General features: G+C 45.8%; 1 protein-coding gene across 1 annotated transcript in view; it reads right to left on the reverse strand.

Moving 5' to 3' along the window:
- Window positions 1–23,273, reverse strand: part of LOC142991637 (protocadherin-15-like) — a 114,433-nt gene that overhangs the window by 70,174 nt on the left and 20,986 nt on the right. The window contains exons 3-11 of the mRNA XM_076141714.1: window positions 18,082–18,242; window positions 16,407–16,562; window positions 14,532–14,645; window positions 14,320–14,430; window positions 12,378–12,548; window positions 8,663–8,771; window positions 8,449–8,561; window positions 2,535–2,741; window positions 1,177–1,311 (exon numbers count right to left, since the gene is read on the reverse strand). Coding sequence (XP_075997829.1) covers window positions 1,177–1,311; window positions 2,535–2,741; window positions 8,449–8,561; window positions 8,663–8,771; window positions 12,378–12,548; window positions 14,320–14,430; window positions 14,532–14,645; window positions 16,407–16,562; window positions 18,082–18,242 — 1,277 coding nt within the window. The remainder of the gene's footprint in view (window positions 1–1,176; window positions 1,312–2,534; window positions 2,742–8,448; window positions 8,562–8,662; window positions 8,772–12,377; window positions 12,549–14,319; window positions 14,431–14,531; window positions 14,646–16,406; window positions 16,563–18,081; window positions 18,243–23,273) is intronic.

Below are 23,273 nucleotides of genomic sequence, written 5' to 3' on the forward strand. Positions count from 1 at the left end.
CAATGACATAGAAGAGAGAGAGAGGGAGAAAGAGGGAGAGGATATTTGTGAGCTGGAGGAGAATGTCGGCGCAGATCCGAGCTGTGAATCTCTCTGAAGAGGATTTACAGGAAGCGGCGCTCTGCAGCTCTGCTTCTCTACATTTGATATTGAATGCAGTAAACATTCACGGGAGACGCGCGGCCGTGGAAGTCTGAGGATTGTCATATTGAATGATCACCACAACAGAGCCCAGGCAGACTTTCATCGCCACGGATCCTGTGTCACCTAAAACGCTGCAAATGTACGGCGTGAAAAACTGTATCAACATTCATAAATACGTGAATAAAACCATGCATGCGTGCGTAGAGACATGGAGGAGAGGGGGTCTCTCGGTCTCTCTCTCTCTCTCTCTCTCTCTCTCTCTCTCACACAATAAACATGTCGCGCCTTCATGAGCTGCAGCTGGAAATGGAAATGGCAGAGAAGCACTTGAGACTTTAAACAGAATAACTCTGAGACTTTTCTGACTCTGAGCTGTCCAGGGACACTCGCTGTCCTGCTGATGCTTTCCAATCTGCAACAATCCCTCCTCCTGGATGACAGAAGCCATTTTCCTCCACACGCTGCAATCCCTAAACAAGTTACTCGGGGTAAAGTAAAAATTTAAAGTAAGCCACTCCAAAACACAACAGTGAGGTAGAAATGAACAACATATGATGCAAGACGGAACTCTATTAGAGCCACAAATACACTGTTGGCTGGTCTGACTGTCACTGGCACCCTGCTTAGTGCTGGCTGCCAGTTTGGAGAGTATGTTTGATCACAATTAGCAGCATATTGATGAGGCAGATAAACAGCAGAGACATGCTGGGCCTGAGTTTGGAGCTTTGTAGAGTTTCCTTCAAAACTACATGTGTACTCGTGAAAAGGTGCTGCTGCTATAAATGCTAGACAGCCTTGTTCTCTACGGTACAACATACAGATAAATGTCAGATACCAAACGCCACAACGACAAGAATCTGACCTACATGTCTTTGCGTACAGATTCCTCAGCTACAAAGTAAGACATGTTGGTATGTGAGTGCTGGTAAAGGTCACGGCTCTGTATCCCGGCTAACCTGTGACTTGTACTCATTAACATGTGTAAGGGGGAGGTAGGTGGCGTTGTTTGAGCCCAGATCAAGGCCCACCTACCGTGAAGGTGTAGACCATCTGCGTCTCCCGGTCCACCGGCTTCAGCAGCTTCAGGTGGCGGATTATCCCAGTAGGAGTGAGGGCAAAGATGGCGGTGTAGTCATCCATAGTAATCGTCAGCATGGGGTCTTTCGTCTTTCCCGGAGAAAGACATAGAACAAAGATAGGCGTTACCATGGGGATATGAGTGTTTCATCACGTTTTTTTTTCTTTTTTCCCAGGCCGCAGCTGTGGGGCTGAGAAACACCATCAAACGGCACATTTCTGATCCGCCAAAGAATCGAAAAAGTAATCTGCTGGCAGGTCTTTCATCTGCCCTCAGGAAGGGAACCTGAACGCAGCGTCTCCTAGCGCCATCACATCAGCAACAGAGGGACAGGGGGGAGAGGGGGGGGACGCCTAATATCTGCTCTGTTCATTGGCAGAGAAGGTCAAGGGCCGGTGGACGGACGCTGAATAGGAACGATGACAGAGGCGGAGGAGCTTCACTTCCTCTCTGCTAACAGATGAGTGTGTGGACGTTCCACTGCGGTCCAATGAAGGGAGCTGGTTTCGATTCCCGCCCGTCAATGAGTCGCCCCCACAAGAGTGTTTGGTAAACACTGGGGCTGGGTGGCTTATTGATTTTGTTATCTCTGCTCCCACTCCGCTTTGATTTGTTGATCTCCTCCAAGGACTCGAGTAAAAGCACATTTACACCTACGAGGTCAATTAGTTTCACGCTACAGGACGTATATGAAAACCTCTTTCCCCCATTTAAATACAGCTGAGAGAGCCAGAAGGGAAACGAGGGCAGTTTGTTAGTGACACCTAACAGCAGCTCTGCAATAAGGGGGGAATTTAAGATGAGCAAAACACACACCTTCATCCCACTCCACACACACACACACACACACACAATCAATAGTCAGGCAATAAAGTGATAAACTCATTTAAGGAATACGCCAGAACCACAGCAGAACGTGAAGAGAATGCAGCACAGCAAACCTCTTAAATCACACAACCCTCAGAGAACACAACACACACACTCACATACACACATCAGGACTGGAGACTACACACACAATTTGGAATGAACAGACCAAATGGAAATCATGATTAAAATAAGAAGTAGACAATTGTGAATACGTCTCCACTTGCGATGCATGCATTAGTGTGTGTGTGTGTGTGTGTGTGTGTGTGTCACAGCATCTCAAAGCAACCCGTTTACCTACAGGCATTTCACCAGGCTCCAGCTACAAACAAGGGTAGAAATACAGCAGAGATAATTTAAACATAAATAAACGAGCTAATTCCTTCAGTTGGCGACCTGCTGCCGTGTGTACGCCGGCTGTGCGGGCGTCAAACCCTCCCCCTACCTCCTCTATGTCATTATCCAGAGCCAGGATCCCGAGGGGGGAGGTGAGGCTGGCGTTGGCCGAGATGGTGGTGCCCACCGGGGACGACTCGCTGACGTAGCCCTGATAGGTGGCGAACTGGAAGTACGGCGCCTGGTTGTTCTCATCCAGGATTTCGATAATGAGGTCGGCGTAGACCGGGAGGGGGTGACCGTTGTCCTGCTCGGCCTAGGAGAGAGAGAGAAAGCGAGAGAGAGAGAGAGAGAGAGGGAGAGAGAGAGAGAGCGAGAGAGAGAGGGAGAGAGAGAGAGAGAGAGAGAGAGAGAGAGAGAGAGAGACTCTGTTACTTTGGCTCCGATTTTCGCTTTTTGGGACCATCTGGGACAAACACACTCGGAGTTTGGTCCAAGACGTTCCAGAGCGTGTTTAAAAGCATCGCCACAAAAGTTCCCCTCTTCTTGTCTGTGCGATTGTACGTGGTGATGAGTCGATGAGAGGCTGAGACAAGGTGGAAGCTGTGAAAACATCATTACGGCGGCTCGTTCCTCTCTTTCCCTCGCTCACACACCACTAATACACATCCTCCTTTTTCCTCCTTGTCGGCAAAACGCAGTGACTTCCTGCACCGCGCTTTCACTCCTCCAACTCTTCTAAGTATCAATTTCAGGAGTGAGCCATCTCCTCGCAGGTGAGCGATGCTGTGATGTGTTCATCTCCTCTGCAGTCTGCGGTGCAGCGAGGGGACCAAAACAGAGAGACGAGAGGATTACAGTAGAGATTGTTGCGTAATTTTGAGCGACATTTTTAGGGATTTCTTGAAGTTGCACCGCCTGAGCTCAGCAATCACTGTCCGGCACATCTCTCCATTTCATTCCGCCGCAGCAAAACGCGTGAGTGTGTCTGCCAACCGCTGGAAGCCGATAGAGATGTAGCAATAGATGGTACGAACAGTGGCCCTGTTCCACTGAGGGGGCCGGATCACAACCGAGCCGCTCCACGCCGGCAGCCTGCTTCCATTTCCACTCTAATCAAAGCCGACCCCGGTCTGACTGAAGACAGGGAGACCCGGGCCTGCTGGTCTCCACCCTCGCCGGGGGACCAGGTGACGTACGAGCCACCGCAGCAAATGGAACAGAGAGGAGAATTCATCAGTGACATTTGCAGCAGAATCCAGGATGTGGATTGCACTCGTTTGGTGCCATTTGGTCAGAAGCCCAAAAAAGAGATTTGCAGGGTTCACAGTGAGATGAACGCTTTGTATTCTGAACCATCATGAGCCGGTCTAACATAGAATCTATAAAGCAATCCGTACTCTGAGTCTCCACAGTAAAGCAGAGTGGAAACATCCTGATTTAAAGGAGCGATTAGTCTCTTTTATGTAATCCAGATGTTACAGCTGATAACCCACACGTTATTACATAAGTCTCATGATTGTTTGATACGTTCTTATCTGCATGAGTCCGTTCGCTTCAGCGTCCAAGTCTCCGATCCTGGAGTGCCGGGCCGCCGTCTTGGAAAGCCGTCGTTTCTCTAAGCAGCATTTCAATTAGAGCAAAAAGCTACAGTGACTAAATTTAATCAGAGGTCCACTCAGGATTAGGCTCGGTAATTGCCAGGGCACTTAACGCAAATACCATCATTTGTGTGGGATAGACGGCAATTAGCGGCGCCCGTTAATCCATCAAGAGTGACTTATGGTGAAAGGTGCGACATGGAAATATATGAGCGGCCGATGTCGGGAAATCCAGAGGAAAAGTAACACCATTAGCCAACAAGTGAGTGTGTGAGCAGTCGTATGAAAGACGGGAGGAACCTGACGGGGGGAAATCTCGGAGGACCTTACAGGAGAGCAGAATGTTGCCGTGGGAACAACAACATTATGATAAGCGTGCTCTTCTTAGCAGTTAAGCTCATTTGCATGTCACCTTCCCGTCCTCCGAAAGACGACGAAGGCGATGACCTGCCATGAATAGTGAGGGGAATTACTGCTGAATCAGCGAATCTGACCGCTCTGACATAAAACAGATACATTTGGCCCAAATCACATTCCAAATATATTCCCATAAAACCCTATCGTTGTGATTTCATCTGGAAAAAGTGAAAGTGAAACGCTGACTCGCCCGAAACTATACGAGCGAACAGTCTGCCAGCTCAATCATCAGGATACAGTAATGTGTAGAACCAGTGAACTGCTGCTCGGACTCGCACCGACAAACCGTTTAAGGAAGAAGCAGAAGAAGAAGAGGAAGAAGAGGAAGTGAGAGATTCTTATTTCCTTCACACAGCTCAGCATCTGACAGAGCTGCAGCCACAGTGAGACCGAACCGAGAGAGAGAGAAAGAGATAGAGATGGAGAGAGAGAGAGTCACGACCCTTATTACGCTTTATTAGCCCAATTTGATCGCTTGTCTGTGTTTTCGGAGAGCCGTCTGTAACCGGAGGCCAAGGGTCCGCAAGAAGGCACAACATTCGCCGTCCACTGTCGTCTGTATCCTGGAAGACTGTGAGTGTGTGTGCAATGCTGCTGTTTTGGCACATCCTGTCGCTGTTCCAGATGCCAGACGATCCTTCGCCCACGCACACACACACACACAAACACACACACACACACTCCCGTACCACAGATCCAATCATCTCGCACTAACACCTGAGGGAGGAACTCTGTCATTGACGGACAGCGTGTGGGCCCGAATGTCTCTCTCTCTCTACTTCTCTCACTCTCACACACACACTTCATCATAGCAAGGGAAGACAGAGAGAGGAGTGTGTGCGTGTATGTGTGTATGTGTGTGTGTGTACGATTACAGTGCTCCCTGGTGATTGAGCTCTTTAGCGGTGTCCCTATTTCGAGTGAGGCAGTGCTAAATGACCTGTGTTCTGCCGCTACAATACACGAGCCTGCAGGACATTCGCGGCTACCAAAAGTCACCGTTTATCACTCGCTCTCATCCCGGCTCCATCTCCCTTCATCCCTCCATCCTCCACGTCGCCCTGCGTTCTGTTTCTCTTTTGATAAGCCCTCCCTTCTTCTCCTCCTCCTGCCTTCAGGCCGCCACCGTCTGATATTCCCCTGTCAGGATCAATGATGACTTTGGAGGAACAACAGATGGGTTTTGTGAAACATGCCAGAGTTGGTGTGACTTTCTGGTTTCACCTTGACGAGGGTTCGCACACAGAGCCTGAGATGTTTGTATATTTCATTCACATCAAAGCTCACACGGCTCGGCTTTGATCACAAAAATCAGTATTGTGAATTGAATTACAACCTTTAAACAGCGACGGTGGCAGAGGATCTCTGAGGAGGACAAAGTGTCGGTATCAGCGCCGCGGAATGTCTTCAAGGTCTATAACAAGTGCTCAGATAAGGACTGCCACTCCTGCCTGTGCTGTACTCTCACGCCTACTCTGTTAGCTGCACACCAACCAAACTACTTCTCTGTTAGTTTGTGTCGTTTTGGGCAGGTCGCCTCCCGAGCGAACACACTGGTTGAGAACATACATCAAAGTAAGAAGGTTATGGATTATGTGGGCTGTAAACTGTAAATAAACAGCGGTGGAGTCGCCCTGATGAGCTGCGGGGTGGAATTGGAATGAAGAAGAAATAAAGTCTTCTCCTGGCAGTAGGCGTGTGATTGCATTAAGGAACAATTTAAAGGAATGAAAGAACAAGAAAGGCTTTCAGAGATCCAGCCGTTAAAATGCTGCATTCCTGTTAAAAAGCTGAGACAGTTACATTAAAGTCTGCAATGAGCTCTGGAGGAGGAGGAGATGTTTGAGAGGAGATCATCATCAGCATATTGTGATGTCATGAGAGGAGTAGAAACATCTGCTGAGATCCACATCGGTTTGGTGCTCTGGTGTAGAACTGCTCAGAACCAGGACCAGGACCAGGACCAGGACCAGGACCAGGATCAGGATCAGGATCAGAACCAGAACCAGAACCAGAACAGCACCCAAATCAGCTGATCCAAAACAACAGACATGACATATTGGCCTGCACACGTTGCTCATGCAGCTGAAACCTCATTCAGAATCAATGAATCCAATCAAAAGGCGAACCTGCTCCAAAAACAGTTAGAGTCTCTGTGTGTGTGTGTGTGTGTGTGTGTGTGTAAACATAATCAACTGTGCACAAGGTTGTAATTACTTTTTAATGTCTGCTTTTGCCAACAATAATAATAATAATATAAAATAATGAGCTCGGTGTGTGTGTGAAGTGTTTAGTGACGGTTCACTCTCAGAGGCGTTATGTATGTTCATCACATCCTGAGCTCCATCACAGACCTCCCATGATGCCACAGGCTAACACTCACTTCCCTGCCCCTCACACTCCAGGAGCAAAGGTCCCCCTCCTCCTCCTCCCCTCTATACAGCTGAGGTTGTTATGGCTACAGCCCTCCTCTCCTTCCCTCGCCCTCCCCCTCGCTCTTTCTCTGCTCTGTTTACTCAGGCTACACGGCGTTCCAGAGGTGTCCAGAGGTTAGTTGATAGGTGGATGCAGCGGCCTGAACCGACTCCGGCTGCGTATTAGGATTCATGAGAGCGCAGCCGCTTATCTTACTGCCAAGTCCATAAATCATATCATCTTTTTCAACCTCAATCCTTTAAGATAAGGTTAATGACTTTCAAGACTGAGGTTATCTACGTGGAGAGCGTTAAAGGTGGCAGCTCAAACCTCGCCGCTAAACAAATGCAGAAAAATGTGACGAAATAAAGGGAAGGATTTTTGTTTACCTAACGTGGGAGGCAGCAGAAATACTGAACTGAACAGCTGAATACATTACCTGTCATGTATACGGGATAAAACCTATTGTTTTATTGTTCTAATCATTTAATAAGAAGCTTTAATGCTCAATTCTTCCCCTCTGATCACTGAATGATGCAGGAACACATCCGCAGCGACACATCTCTGTGACGAGACACAACCATTGTGTCTTATTTTGGGACGTGGTGGCGTCCAAACAAGAATAGAAAGCAGTGGGAGCAGGACGTGTCATAATGCAGCCGCAGCGTCCGACACCAGGGACTCATTTGAAAGGGTTCATAACAATGCAGGGTTTCAACAAACGCCAGGAAATTCAAGCCATGAATCTGAACCGCAGCAGTGATTGGCCCGAGCAACACTGTATTCACTTTGGACATAATGAAGGATGACATTAATGTGACAGGTTAAACCAATCATAGTGTTCACAGTCCCAGCATGTCGAGCAGCTTTCACTCCCTGAAACCATGCTGGGATTGATTGCAAGCAAACCCTCCCCCCCTAGAACCCTAAATGTTATATAGACCTGAGGCTTTCTTCTCTTGACCGCATGAGTTCAAATGAAGCTTTCACACTTCAAACGCACCAGAATCTTGGGGAACACAGCCCCGGGCGCCAAAAAACCTTTCCAATAAAGCCAAACGTGAAAATGAATAAATGAAATGCACTGTGTGAGAAATTCACAAAGCGTGTCGTTAAAGGGGGAAATTGCATCTCGAAATCCAGTTCTCTCATTCATAAATGCTTGTTACTTGACTCTTCTGAGCGTTTGCCCTGACGGAGGGTTTACTCTGGTATTTCCTGGTTTACACTGAGGAAACTTCATAACACTCTGTCACGCCAAAACATTAACACTGGATTCAGTCTGGTGGCAAGTCTCTAAGGTACGGAATCTGTGTGATGTGTTAGCAATCAATACAACTGAAATCTAAACCATTAGTCACTTTATTTAAACAAAAGCTTAGATTCAAACTCTCACACATTCTTGCGGAACTTCACCAACCACAAAGCCTCTGCCCGTCCAATACAGACAGACAGACAGACAGACAGACAGACAGACAGACAGACAGAGACTCTGTGCTCTAAAATCAGATAATTAAGCATTTCCTTGCTGAGTTAATTTTATCTTGTACCCTATCAACAGCAGAGTTGATTGGACTTGGTATTGATTACCTTGATGGTGAGTGTGAACCTCTGATACAGGTCTCTGTTGATGGGCTGCAGGACGCGCAGTTCTGCATTCGTCTTATTTAGGGTGAAATACTCTGCATACGTCGCTGGATGACCTGGAGTGAAGGAACAACGGCACACAGGTTTTGAATGAGCGTAACCTTTCTGGTATGACCAATAACACCTGTACTGTGGGGTTTGAGCGTGGTTCACTCACCAACCAGGATGAAGTAAAGGATCCCTGGTCTGAGTGATGGAGGCTGTATGTTCCTGTCCTTGTCCTCTGCCTGGATTGGAGGAATCACATCCAGTGGGTTCAGTTGGCTCTGTAACAAGAGAGATGTGGAGTAAGCACTCACATTATACTGAGGTCTAACCGCACACACACACTTCTGCACACAGTTGCTATGTCATTGGTGATGCCTTTGTACTTGATGCCAGTCTGGAGGATCAATTTGTATATTACACTATAAGAATACTCAAATTAGACTCCTTGCGCAACAGAACACAAAGATAGCAACGATCAGGGATGATTTCATGCCAAATACTCTGGCAGGCATATTTGTTACTGTAGAGAGATGCTGAGACATCAGATAAATGGATGACACGCTAAATCAGATTCTCCTCCAAACGTTCAGCCTTTTTTCTGCCTTTTCACAATCTCTGCGTTGCTGACATCACTTAAAAAGTTGGCAGTGCTGCACCCTTGATTCTTGCAGGTACTGTTTCTTAAAGATGTGCACAACCATAAGCTTCAATAGAATGCAAGTGGCATCCATCCTGCATGTGAATAGCACACATTGTTCTAGCCCTTCGTCCACAAGAAAGCAATGTATTCAGAATTTCTATCTGATACTTCAAGACACGAGACGAGCAAGATGAAGCAATCCAATTCAATAAGCAAGATTTCCTTAAGTAGGCCAGCAGCGCTACATCAGTCATAATTCACAACGCACTAGCCGATGTTAAGGGGTAATTAACTAATGAGCCAGCGGTGTTAGTCCACATCAACATGCTTCTAAACATGCATAATAAAGTATCACATTAAGCTTAATCTGCTCATTGTGCTGTAGGCTACTTTTGCTGCTCATGCATACTCACACACCATCAGGGGTAATTATCCACATCTACCTACACTACCGCAAACGACATATGGCTAAGTGGGAAAGTGTTTAGCACATCATATTTACGCATATCTGCTCTCATGCAAAGTAGTTCCATATGGCTGACGCGGTACGTGACGGTACGCTAAGAGGCTGGTGCTGAACTTCCTTTAAAGTAGGAGGGGCACGTGGCGAGCAGCTCTCTCGCAGGAAGGACCCCTCCCTGCGGGGGTATATTTATATCCCTCTGCTCTGGGGTAATCCTTACACCCCTCCCCAGCCAGCCCTCTCCCTTTTACAATGTCTAGAGGTGCGCTAAATCAAATCCCACTAGCTGTGCACAATGATGATTAGCTATAATACCCTCCTCCAGCACTCATTATCCTTGGGACTCCAGAGCCTGCGTTATACCCCCCCAGGGCAAGAAAAATAAATACAGATCAACTTAATAATGCCTGTCTAGCCATTGTGATTAATTACAATACACTCATCAATTACGAGGAGACAAATCTCCCCGCGGACAGACACGTTAGCATAATGGCTAAACTGCACAACGGTAAACAGTGAGTGAAGGTTGCGTTATGAAATTGTGTTAAACGCAGTGGAAAAGAACCTAAGGAGAGGATTTAATACTCGACTGAAAGTGTAAAGGGAAAACATTGGATTTTGGACGCTGCTTATTAAAGGCAATATCTAGCATCGATGTAACATTAAAGCTTTGGTAGTGAAGCTTTTGCAGATGAATCTGCTATTGAAAGGGCAAAAAGAGCAGTAAGATGGGAGAAAGGCCAACATTTTCTCACACTGATGAAAAAGCTCCACTTTGTGTACCCACAGCTCACAGGTTCTGCATACTTAGCAGTCTGCAAACCTTTTACCATAAATTATACATTAGTCGGGGCAACTCTGAATGGAGGTCTGAACAAACAGCGGTGATTCAGTATGGCTGCTCTACACCAGGCACACACACACACACCCCTCTGTGGGCTTCAATCTATACCCTTTGATATCCTCAATCTCATCTCCACAGCGTCCTCACATGTCCCAGTGTCTCTGGCACCGTTCCCCCGCCTCTCTTTTCTTTGTCTCAAATCAATTTCGGTGAAGAATGTTGCAGAGGACACCTGATGCACGCTTGATGCAACCGTCCCCAACGTGCAGCTTCAGAACAACATCACCAGCACAGTGTATCCCATAATCCATCATTCCACAGTTCTATGCGGCTGTCCCAGTTGGTGGAAGAAACCAAGACATAAACAAACAAGAGTTGAAACCTCTAAATTTGTGACGCACTTCACTCAATGGCAGACTGGATTGGATTTTGACTCATATATCAAATTCACTGACCTCAAATTAATTCTCCATTAAGCACATCTACATAAACCAAACCTGTTGGTGATGACGTCACTGAGGAGGCTTAAACTCAAGATTTCGGTCTGTTTTGTGCTTGCAGACAAACTCATGCACATCTACGGGCAATTTAAAGTTTCCAACTCACCCCACTGGCCCCGTCTTTGGTCTGTGGGAGAACAGATGGACTTCCCAGATAAAAGGAGCGAGGCCACCGTCGGATCACTGCACTTCTGTTCAATTTCAGCTTCACCTTCGTCAAATGTGCCTCTGCTTTCTGTCTCTTTTGTCGTGTATTCTACTGATTCACATTTAGAGCTAGAGACACGTCTACACTCTACACTAGACACCTCTACAATGACTTTTACAGTGAATTTCAGACAAATAATAGTCTTATCTCTAATTTTGTACTAGTTATAAGTACCAGTCTCCTTTGTAGCAGGATAACTTCAAACGTTAAGACGCCATGATGAATTTCCTCCAAAGTACCTCAATTTAGGGTCAACTGATGCCCAATCTTTCATGTAAAATGTCAGGACCAAGACCGACAAAGGTGCCGTATACTCCAGTAAATCACGTCATTTGTTGCGGTACAAGACTGCAACTTCCTGCAAACTTCAACAACATTCAGTTCAACAACAAAGTTAACTCTTTTGCTGATGACTTCCCGTTCTCCAGAGGTGCGGAGGTGCAAACTCTTCACTTTTCCCTGACTTTTCACCTGCTGTGTTTCCTTGCCTCCTGCTGTCTTCCTCCTGTGTTCCTTCTTGCAGGATGCTTGCAGGCAAAGCTAGTTTGCAGTTGTTGGTTGCTGCTCGTTGCTCAACCGTACACACTGAAGCTTCCTGCATTATTACCGGCTGGCTCTCTCTCCTCCCAAAAAACCTTTACACCCCTTGTTACTGTCTGTTTTTGATTAATGTAAACTTATTATTCCACTCTGTGCCCCTATAGCAAGTAACAATATACTATTAAAGACAAAGATATGTATATTGGTCCAGTCAGGTTGTTCCCATGTCAGCCTTGTTATCTCTCCTTCTCAGCTGCCACACACACACATCCTGCTCTCTTACTTTCCCCCTTGCTTCTATGAATTCCAGCAGTGTTTAGCTGTCATCCCAGGTCAAGTCAGCCTTCAGCTCTAATTGCTAGTCCAACAGACCAGAAAAATGCCCCGGTATTACCATGCTGAGACAACTGGTGGGGCTCTCTCTGCCTCCAGGTGAGCAGCCCAAAAAGCAAGGTGTAAGCAAATGATTAGGCAGTTTGAGACACTTGGCAGTTAATCATTCTGTGACTTCAGAATAGAAAATAGCATACATACATATGTCGGCGGTGAATGGTTCCTGCGTGTGCATGAGGGTTCACACACGCGCAGGATGATGAAAATATGCGCATACTATTACCAGTTGGAAATCAGTTCGAGCAACCTTGTGGAAATGCTTTGTTTACCACTAAGCCTGTCTGCCTGCTTCTTACCGGTTGGGTGATTTCAGGGATGGAGACGCGGTAGGTGATTGGGTTGCAGTCGTTGGTGTTGTTGACCAGAACGCACGGCAGGAACATGGGGCCCAGGTCGTCTCCGTCCAAAACATCCAGAGTGAGAGTGGTGGTGGCCGAGCGTCTGTTGGGAGGGTACGGAGCTCGGTCCTGCAAGACGGATACACTAATGACTTTCTATTCACCGCTTCAGTCCCCGAGACGATTTGCTGCCGCGGGCACTGGGGCTCCACGCCGATGCAGTCAAAATCAATAGAATCTATTTAAACAATACAGTAGGGGTCATTATGGACTTTGATTGACAGTCTTTCAATAGCATTAACCTAAGAAACAGATTTACACCGTATTTGCAAGTTTCACTTTGTCAAGTGAAATTGAACTCTTGACATGAACAGTGCAGAGTTCTAACAAATACCAAGTGTTCTTCCTCTGCTCTGACATTGTACTGCAAGAGAAAAGGAAAGTTCTCTTGAGGACTTGTTGCCAGGCCAAAGGGTCGAGCTGTTGCTACCTCATCCAGGAAATGAGGAGAATAGGAACTGGCTCGAATGCTAAAAGACGATCAGCCTTTGGTGCTTCACCCTTTTCTATTTTAGAGTGTAGAGTGTCAACTCTGACCACCGTGCTTCTTTGCTTGAGTTTCCTTCCAAACACGGGCACAGTGAGCCTGTTAGTGCTCAAGGAATCAGGAGACATCCACAGCGAGTCCTTTTACAGAAATAGCCACATATAGGGTATTAAAGTATGGGTGAGTGTGGGTTGAACATTGTGAAAAGTTGCAAAAGAAGTAAAAAGAAAATGGAAAAGCATCTAGTGAGACAAACCCATCGGTCCTGAACTGCCACAGTCTACACTTTTGGTTCCACACACTCAACAAGTCTGAGACCAGCTCAGGCCTGATGCAGCTGGCAAACAAGCACAGAACTTCCTCAAATAGCCTGTACAGGGGCCTGTGTTCACTCAGTGTGAACTGCGGCAATGCAGCCAGGCCCCCTGTCCATACTGTAGGTACTGAGCTGTACGGTCCATGTATAAAGGAGGAACTTCCATTTAAGCTTCTAATGGGGGGAATTCTCAGATCTATGTGAGTTTTAGGGTTTAAGGGACCAAAGAAGGAATAAAAACATCTTTCTTTCTGCATTATTCTGTAACTCACACAGTCATTATGTCATCATTAGGCAAACTTGATTTTCTGTCTCAAGCTGGCCTCCTGAGAGTTGAAGGAAAATGGCCTTTATCAAGTAAATTGCACAATCAAATCAATTCTAGAATGCATAGCTGTCTTGACAGGAACGGACTAAATGGTAAAGTTAGGAGAGACAACTTTAATCGCTTTTTAATGGAAAATATACAGCCAAGTAATGATGGAGCAATAGAGCGATCAGCCCTGTCTGCTTGGTTTCCTGAATATGAGCTTAGCCAAGTTAGTATTAGTGGAATACGCTGTATAAATCAAGCAAATAGTGTGTGTGATGTTGTGAGAGCTAAGTGAGGACGAGAACCCTTGCAACTACTGGCCAACATGTCGAAAGAAAACAAGAACACTCTGTTATTCTCCTATTATCTTTGTGTATAAACATCCGGCACTCAGAATAGCTGAAAGGTCTGAAACATGACGAAAACCCTTTTTCCACTCTCTTCCCGCAGGCCAGGAGAAGAAAAAAAACTCCTTGAGCGCCGGTGCTACAAATGAAAATTTCAGGTTCCAGCTGCTCCCCCTGAATACCAACTAGACCTTGTTATGCCAGTTTATTGACATTGAGAGCTCTTCACCCTGTAAGGGCAGACAGCCTCACAGAAGCAGGAACAAAGTCCAAGTCAACACATATTCATAATCAATTCACATACAATATAGAGTGAGACATCTTCACGCTCACAATTTTAAGTGATTTTGCCCATTAAAGCACATTTCTTCACTTACGCTGGCCTGGACTACAATCAGGTAGCGTGTTCTCTCCTCGTAGTTCAGCCTCTCTGCCAGTATAATGTGTCCTGATAAGGTGTTTGAAACGCCGACCGTGCCATTAGATTCCTGAAAGAGAGACGGAGAGCGAGAGAGAGAAAGAGGGAAATCAATATGATAAAACAAAGAGCATGCTGTACGTGAGAGGCATGTAGTGTTTGTCCATATACCGGGTCGTTGGGGTTGTACCGGATGCTGTACTCGATGTGTCCGTTGGGTCCGTCGTCAATGTCTGTGGCGCCTTTCCTTTCAAAGCTGAAAATTGTTGTTCCAATTGGTGTGAGCTGAGGAAAAGGACAAGAGTAACAAAAAAGGGTCGAGCACTTCAGCATCGTCCTTTGACTAGAATAGGATGCGGACGTACATCAGAGGAGGGGAGTGTGCACACGGATATTGCTGTTGCCACTCCAAGCCCCATTATTATATAAAAGAGAGAAGAAGAAATAAAACATTTCAAGTGGAAATTGAAACGCGGTAGTCAGCAGCAGTGCGAGGGCGTCGGCGTCGTGCTCACTGAATAACAAAAAGTGAGTATGAGAAGCTCTGCTGTTCCCCAGAGGCCTGGGAGACGCCTGTAGGACCGGGCGGCGGGCGGGCGAGCGAGCGAGCGAGCGAGCGGGTTCAAAAGGAGGAGCTGAGAGCGGAGGGAATGATTCACTGTGCCGCCGTGGGTTTAGCTGTATGTGGTTATTGTAACTCCCTCCGACATGACTTTCGGAATTGGCGACGCAAAGGAAGCGGGATGGAAAAGAGATGAAAGCCGCAGCTGTGCAGAAGTTAGCGCGCCGAGTCTTTAACACTTATCTGTCGTCTCAAGAGGCGCAAAATGTAAAGCAGTGGGATTTGGCCTCACAAAGTGTGTTAAATCCCTGGAGGTCTGCACTGTACTTCCCTTCAGAGCAGCATGTAGTCTAGTATTTGAATGCTTTACATCAAATTCCCTTTACTTTCTGATCCATGGCTTCTGTAGGCAAGGTTCCCCCAAATACAGACGGTTTATTCAACACATGTGACCTTACTTCATCAGTTTTTTAGTCACAGTGACAAGGAAGAGCTGGTAAAAGCCCTTAGTCATGTTATTACTAAAAGTAGTAGAAGTGGTATGTTGATATCATTAGCCAGTGTTTAAATGTTTTACAGCATTTCTTTGGATATTTGACACGGTTCAGTTTTTGTTTTTGTTACACAGTGTCAAAAATTCAATTTGCACATATTCTATTATTTATTTAGTCCGAAAAATAAGAATAACCTTGAATTATTCTGAGTGTTAAAGTGTAAAAAATATCCTCTTTCAGCACTGAAGTTGGAACTATTTAATAATTAGTTTGGGGGATTGTGGCAGAAAAAGTGAAGTAAAGTTAAATAAAATCATTATATCCAATCATTATGTCATAATTTGGGCTTTTTTTCCTCTCCAACATCGATATCAGCATTGTCATTAATAATCAGCTGCTCTGATTGTGACTCAGACCGTGAAATTATTCTCAAACTTTCCCTTCCAAGGCCGAGAGCGGCGGATAAAGAAGCTCTAACATGCAACAATTCAACAATTCATAGCAATATACAAAGGAGAAATGTTTTTTTCATTGTGTATTTCCTGTGTATATTTAACATTCCACACAGCTTGATGCTCAACCAAAACATTACTTGATGTTCCACAGTGTGTGTGTGTGTCTGTCTGTTTGGCCCATGAATAAATACTCACAGCTTATCTCTGTCAAATACAAAAACACTTTCTTGTCAAGACTCGTGTGTGTGTGCATGCAAAAACACAAACACAAACACATCCACGTCAAATTACTGTAAATCTGCTCCATTAGCTCCGTGTGTCAGTAGTAGTGGTGCATCATTAGGCCACGTCGTCATAGTGACACGGAGCCCAATAGATGTGCTGCTTAGAGACTGTAAACGTTACAGTGCAGGACAGACTTGAATCACTTTGATGGTCAGATTTTATTAGTGGCTTCAGTCTCTCTCTCTCTCTCTCTCTCTCTCTGTCTCTGTCTCTCTCTCTCTCGCTCTCGCTCTCTCGCTCTCTGTCTCACCTCATTGACAGCGATGTAGTAGCTCGGCTGCGGAAAGCGAGGGGTGTTGTCGTTCTTGTCCCTCACCACGATCCGAACCTCGTGGAAGATGACCGTGCCCACCAGCCAGTTCTTGCACTGGATTTGAACCACGATGGTGGTGATGGAGTTGGGAGGCTAACATTGAGAGAGAGAGAGAGAGAGAGAGAGAGAGAGAGAGACACATCATCAACATTAACACATCGCTATTCGCCTCCTACACCCACCTAGTCTGTGCAGGGCTGAAGTTTCTTCCAGCATTCATTGGGAAAGAGGCAAGGTCGTCCATCTTTCACGGGGATGACACACACATTCATTCGCATCTACAGACATATTAGACTTTCTGCAAAGGAAAAGAAATGGCAGGAAGCCACAGAGATAGAGGTGCACCATTCGGATTTGAACCCGCGACCTCCTTGCTGCGAGCTGATGCAGCAAATCCACCGAGCAGCAACAACAAACCTGGTTGGAGTTGCAGAGGAGCAGGTGGCTGTGCCTTCAGTGTGCGGTGTGTGTGTGCAGGCTGGCATGCTAATGGAATGTTTGAAACTCCTGATTGATTCCTTGTTTTTTAGTGAAACAATCCATCAGTTCCCGCACGGATAGAATTTCTGTTCCCAAGCACTAAAGCGGCTGCTATCAGAAGCCTGTTTACTCCCCATGCAACCTGATGCTAACACACTTTACAGCAGTTAGTGCCATTAAGCTTCACACTAATCAGCTTGATTCAGAAGATAACTTTTCATTTGGCATCTTTGAAGGTCTGAATCGAAGCATTTTCTTACAGAACACTAAAGCGTTTCTCTGGCCGTCTGTATCTTCCCCTCCTCCTCACTTCTCCTGTCTCTGGTGAATCAGCCTGTAACTTAGCTACCAGCGCCTCTCTTTCATCCAAATGTGACTGAACTCAAACTGGAGCTGAAAACAAAAGATCAAAGTCTGAGAGAAGACACGCAAATGTGAAGCTTGACCAAACGATAGCTATGATTAAAAACACAATCTCCTCGTTTTCGGAGCGTAATTCAAAATCGAGTCGGGTGTCGAACATCAAAGTCGTAAAAATCCTGTAAGACAAACTTGTGTTCCCCGTCTTATGATTCCTCCTTAATTTGTCGACATCACTATGTTATATATGGTTAGGCCAGAATCTGTGTTTTCACTCAGAGTGCACGGTGATGCTGCAGCAACAGTGGATCGTTGTGTCTTTCTGCACCAAATCCATCCTCTTTACGCCTGCAGCATAAAGGTTTCATGCTTCTTTAGTGAGCTCTAGTTTAGAGATCAGCACAGCGCTCATTAAAATAACCCAATACCTTCACATTTCCTATAAATCCCCTCTTTATCATTTCAACACTCTCTCCCTGGCCTCGGCGGCCCTATAAGGACGTTGGCTAATTAATACATTCAAATGGCTCTGATGAAAATTAGGCAGAAAACTTAATCAGCACAAGTTTGCAACATCTGCAGAACGGACATCGGAACATTTACCACTGATTAAAGAGCTGATCCTGTCTGAGTACTTTTTACTGAAATACTCTGCTTAATAAACTTCTAATCCGCACGATGATACACATCTAAGGAGGAAAAAATGAAAGAAAACACCTCTGCATCAAAGCCCACACACACATCAATGCTGTTTCCATTCCCCAGCACTCACGTCTCGGTCCAGAACTCGGCCGGTGCTGTTGAGGAAGAGTCTCTGCCTGGCGGCGTCCAGTATGACCCAGTAGTCGTAGTTATCCAGCAGTGTGAGCGTGATGGTTCTGTCAGGCTCCTGAGCACGGCCGTTGATCTGCATGTTCTCCACCAGCACCGTTCCTGCAGAGGTAAAGCAGCCGTGATGAAGAGGAGGAGGAGGAGAGAAACCGCATAAGGAGGGTTTACTACTACAGAGCCTCTGTTTGATCACTGGGACTCTTTAAAAAGCAAGTATTGTGTATATACAGTGTAAATATAAGGAGGAAATAAAGACTCGGGTCGATAATGCGATCATAAGAAAGCATAGAAGAAAATGAGACGCTGGAAAAAAGTCCCAAATATTAAGTTATTTTGCTTGGGGAATTGGGTAGAAATGGGCAACAAGGTTCACAAACGCCTCCAGCAAGGAAATATGTGTTTGTATAACACTTCAGTCTGGATTTATTTACACTCACTGAGGCCGTATGCATCAGTTTCCACTTAAGTGCTGAATTCAATTTTCACGTTTCATGTCTGCTCCTCATCTCCCAGCGACACTGTAGGTAACATTCATCACTCCACACACACTGCTGTGACAGCCTGGTGACAATGTAAACAAAGTGATTTGTAATCCTCCGCCTGCATCCTTTTCTTTCATTTACACTTTCGCTCACATCTCACAATATAAAAGCTATATTGATTCTGTTGTAATCACCCTGCATTTCTGTTGACATGAATGAAGGGGACGATTCTCTCCACAAATACTGTACAACATCGCATTCTCACTGCATCGACGCACAATGACAATGATTCTACAGAAGGATCTATTTAAAGCTCACATATCCTCTACTTAGCAATTATAGCAGTGAGCGGCGCTGTCAATCAAGTCAATATGTGTACAAGCAGAGTTTCCTCCTGTACGTGAGTCACTGTGGTCTGACTTTATCCGTATAGATGTGAATCATTGTTCATGCCTGACAAACCCTCTCAGCTGTAAAAGCAAACGTATTTTATTTGCCACCGGTAGCCCGGTGTCTTTTCTGTTTAATGGAGCAGGCTTATTCATCTGAAGGAGTCATTGTGTTGCTTCTTAGCAGGGAGCACAGACTGATGTGTCATGGAGGACTTTGGGCACTCTAATTTTCACTTCTCCTATTTTTAAGCCCCTATTAATGATTGCCCCCCTGTTTGCAGCACTCAGGGCTTGATGCATTTGTGTGTTGTGATCACAAGGACCCATAATTATCTGTCTCACTTGGACAGAACCCCGCCTGAGCAATGGATCCTCTCCAAATTTAATTTAAGAGTCAGAAGGCCCTCCCTGTTGCCGCTTCATTAATCTAAAACGCCAGTTTTTCATAAATATACCCGCTTCAGTAACTCGAGCAGTGGCCTACATCTTTTTGAAACTCTGGGGTCATAAATTACACACAAGATAATATTAGGAGGGAGGGCCGAGAGAGCCTCCCTCCTTTCTCAAGTTAATTGAAATCCAGCTTTTCTGCTGAGAAGCGACTCGCTCCCGACAGTGTCGTTTCACACCTCCTTTAGGAAACGCCTCTGATCTGAGCCTCACTGAGGGACGATAGGCTGGCTCACTCTCATCTCACATAGCAATGCTGTTGACATCACTGGATTATGGCACCAGAGAACTCCTGGTTCACTAAGAAATAAAGTTAACATACTGCTAATGAGCACAGAGTCCTAATTGATGCTTTGAGCACATTAGCATGTAGAAAATGAATGAATCTCAGGTGTCATCAGGCAGCACAGCAAAAGCAATCAAGGCCTTATGATGGAATAAAAACATTCATTTGGCAAAACAAGCTGTTAAAAACATAACAACATAATTACTGCAGACAGAAGCCTTGAACGAGGCGATGTAACACATTCAGGTAATCAAGTCAAGGAGGCTTGTTGACTTGTTGACATTTTGATAATATCTGGTTCGCAAATGTCAAACCTTTACTTTGAAAAGACAAAGCTGAGAAATAGATCTAAGTGAAGAAAAGAAGCTAGAACTCACAATTCTCTAACCAATTCAATTCCTGCTGAGAGAGCACATAAATTACACAATTTACGCAAATGTCAACAATCTGTTTACTGGCATAAGTTCTGAGGGAGATTATTGTGGATCAACAGGCTTTGGTATATGGGAACAGTGTGTGCGTCTGGATCCAATGCTTATCAACATGAAAGTGCCACTAACATGTAGCAGAGGATTTGCAGATTATCCGGACGGTTCTCTTCAAATCTCACCGCTCTGTCCTCAGTCAGTGGTGCTCGATCCCTGCGGGACCTGGATGTTTGTAAGATACACGCTGGGATTCAAGCGGGGCTCAGCTCAGCTGCTCAGATCGCCGCTCTGCCTGTCCTCAGTTGCCAGCACCAGTGTGTGTTCAGGGAAGTGTAGTGTTAAGTTTCCTTTTGTCAGGAAAATCCTCAAACAAATGCAGATTCATTCTGAAAGAGTGAGTTCTTGTTCATAAATCAATTGAAGTTGGATCTTCCCAAAGGACCAGGATGGAGAACCATTGGTCTAGACTCTGGAGAACCATTGGTCTAGAGTCGACTCTAGACAACTTGATTTTCATCATACTGTCAACAGTTTGTGCTGCTACCCAAACACCACCTTGAAGAAAACTCCATTTCCAGGGCATCCACAGCTGTGTGAGCCAGAACGTCTGTAGTTTAATGTCCCAAACATCTGAGCTCTTCCTAACTGGCCTAGTTAAGCCCCAATTAGCCCAGTTACTTAGAAAGCACAGCTTGCTCCGATCCTCTCATGCTGCTCTTCTGGAGGCTCTGAAGCCAGGAGACTAAAGGAGGCCAGCATTTGCCATTCTGGTCTCTGGAGTCTGGATTGATCTACCTGAGGCGGTTGGGTCAGCAGGTCTCTAAGACACACACACGCACACACACGGGCTCATTCAGACCCTGTGCCCACATACTGACAAACTGACTCCCTTTCTATCTCACTCAGGCAGATTCTTCTCAAACGCATAAGGATTCCTTCATCAGCTGTCTGGGGTCCCACCCTGCGGCAGCAGATAAAGAATGAGCAAGGGTCACAAACACAGTGGAGCTGGCAAACTGCAGCCGCCCCGGCACTCCAAATGCTCAATAACGCTGAATTACATTTGATGTGATTCGACGCGAAGAAACATCTGTGTGTTTATGCTTTTCTACCAGAATAAACTCAAGTCAAAAGGCAAAAAGGAAGAAGAAGAAGCGGAAGAAAAAGCAGCAGCTGTTTAATTCAGTCTTAAGCGATATGGAGAAGTGTTTTGCAGCGGTCTCTTCCTCTTGTGAAGTGCAAAGCTTGGTATGTGAGGAGAAGCAAGCATCTACACACACGTTTAGATGCAGGGTGTCAAATTAGCTTCCCCGCCATCCTCTAGAATTAGATTAATTTCATCATGGGTGAAACTATCAGGTTCTTCTCCGTCATGTTGGCAGGCGGCCAATTTGTCTACGTGTCCGTCTCAGAATAGCTCAAACACCACCACAGCTTTGTTTCCTCTGATTGGAAACGTATCGGAAAGAAACTCACAACAAGGCGTCGGCGCTAACGCAGCTCAGCTCTCTCTCTCACAATCCAACAGAGAATCATCCTCAAGGATTTTGTGTCACATTGAGCTTAATTGCCCACATTGGCGTTAAAGTGGACATACTGCATTACGCCCAGAGCCTTAATTTTGATTAATTCTTCTATTTACATCATCGTTTAACACAGCTACTTAGACGTGAAGAAGAGTGGGGCTGTGGACACTATCTATCAGCTTAAGACCCAGGCAGCTGGCCAATCAGAACGCAGCAAGCACCTGTTTTCACTCCTTGTGCAGGCTGATGTTAAAGCCTTCGAACAATGTCAAAAAATTGACTTTAAAACATCTGTGTAACAACATATTAACTTCCCAGTGTAATGAGCAACCACAACCTGACGAATGTGATTCCAGAGAATAAAGTGAGATGAATCCGACTCTTAGTTAATGACAACAATCACACTGGTTGGAGATGGGCAGGTTTCCTGGCTTAATTAAGTTAAACGTGTTTCATAGTCATACCAATGAGGCACTAGATGAGCTTATCTTCATGAATTAATCATGGGGCTCCATCCTGCAGGAGGCTGCTTATCCCTGTGTGTGCACACATAAAGGAGTAAAACTGGGACATTATCGTAAAAACTGAATTAAACACCCAGTATGGTGCAGAAATGAATGTCTGAAACAAGCTCAGCCAGTGTGAATATCAAGTGGCTGCAGTCGCTCCAAAGCTCAAATTTCAAGAAGCCAGTTTCTCATCTCTGGTGTCATAGAGATTTACAACCTGGAGCGGCTTCATTGATTATAAATGGCAGATTGGCTTTTAAGTAATTCACTGTGTAGCTAAACACTGGTGAGAGTGTAGGAACGAGGCTGAACTCTAGTATCCAGCTGCAGGACACGGTGATGAATACTCCACCACCGCAGCCCAAACTGTTATGGATGCTGTAAGCCCAGGGTGAGAACAGCAGTGCTGCTTGATGGTGGTAAATGCTGCATAACGTATGTGTGAGTACGGAGTCAATAATTCTAGAACACTATCCATATTCCAAAAACAGACGACTCAATCCTTTTCCAAAACTGTAAAGAAGTCGGAAAAGTCTGCGGGAGTTCCTCGTTCTCCCACGTGGATGAAGACAACTCTGCCTGACAGCTTTTCTTCTCAGACTACAGTGGAGGAATAAGGACATTCAGCACGGCGTTTGAAGACACATCCTGATTAGAGAGAGCGCCACTGAAGCACGCCTCTCTCGCCTCTCTCGCCTCTCTCGCCTCTCTCGCCCTCCATGCTCTCGCCTCCCGTCTCACCTCCGGCTAACAGGGGAGGATTTGTCTGATTATTTATTTTGTGCCTACAAACTGAGTGACCTGAGAGCCGGAGGACGGCAGTGCCCAGACTGGCTCAACATGGACACGCTTGGTGTCGTGTATAGCAATGAGCTGCTTAAACAACATCCCTGCAGCCAACCCTCGCCACTCAATTCACTGTGTATTATTCCCCTCGTAAACGGAGGGCAAGCAGGTTATTTTTATTAACTTCCCTCTCGGGTGCGAAGCTACCAAACAGCTTCAAGTCTTGGCAATCGCCGACCTCGCACGGCCATTGAATATGAAAGTGCCTGTTGCC

Source organism: Genypterus blacodes, unplaced genomic scaffold (genome assembly GCF_046128005.1).
Source record: "Genypterus blacodes isolate CSIRO-AG114 ecotype Tasmania unplaced genomic scaffold, CSIRO-AGI_Gbla_v1 ptg000020l_1, whole genome shotgun sequence".
Classification (NCBI taxonomy): Eukaryota; Metazoa; Chordata; class Actinopteri; order Ophidiiformes; family Ophidiidae; genus Genypterus; species Genypterus blacodes.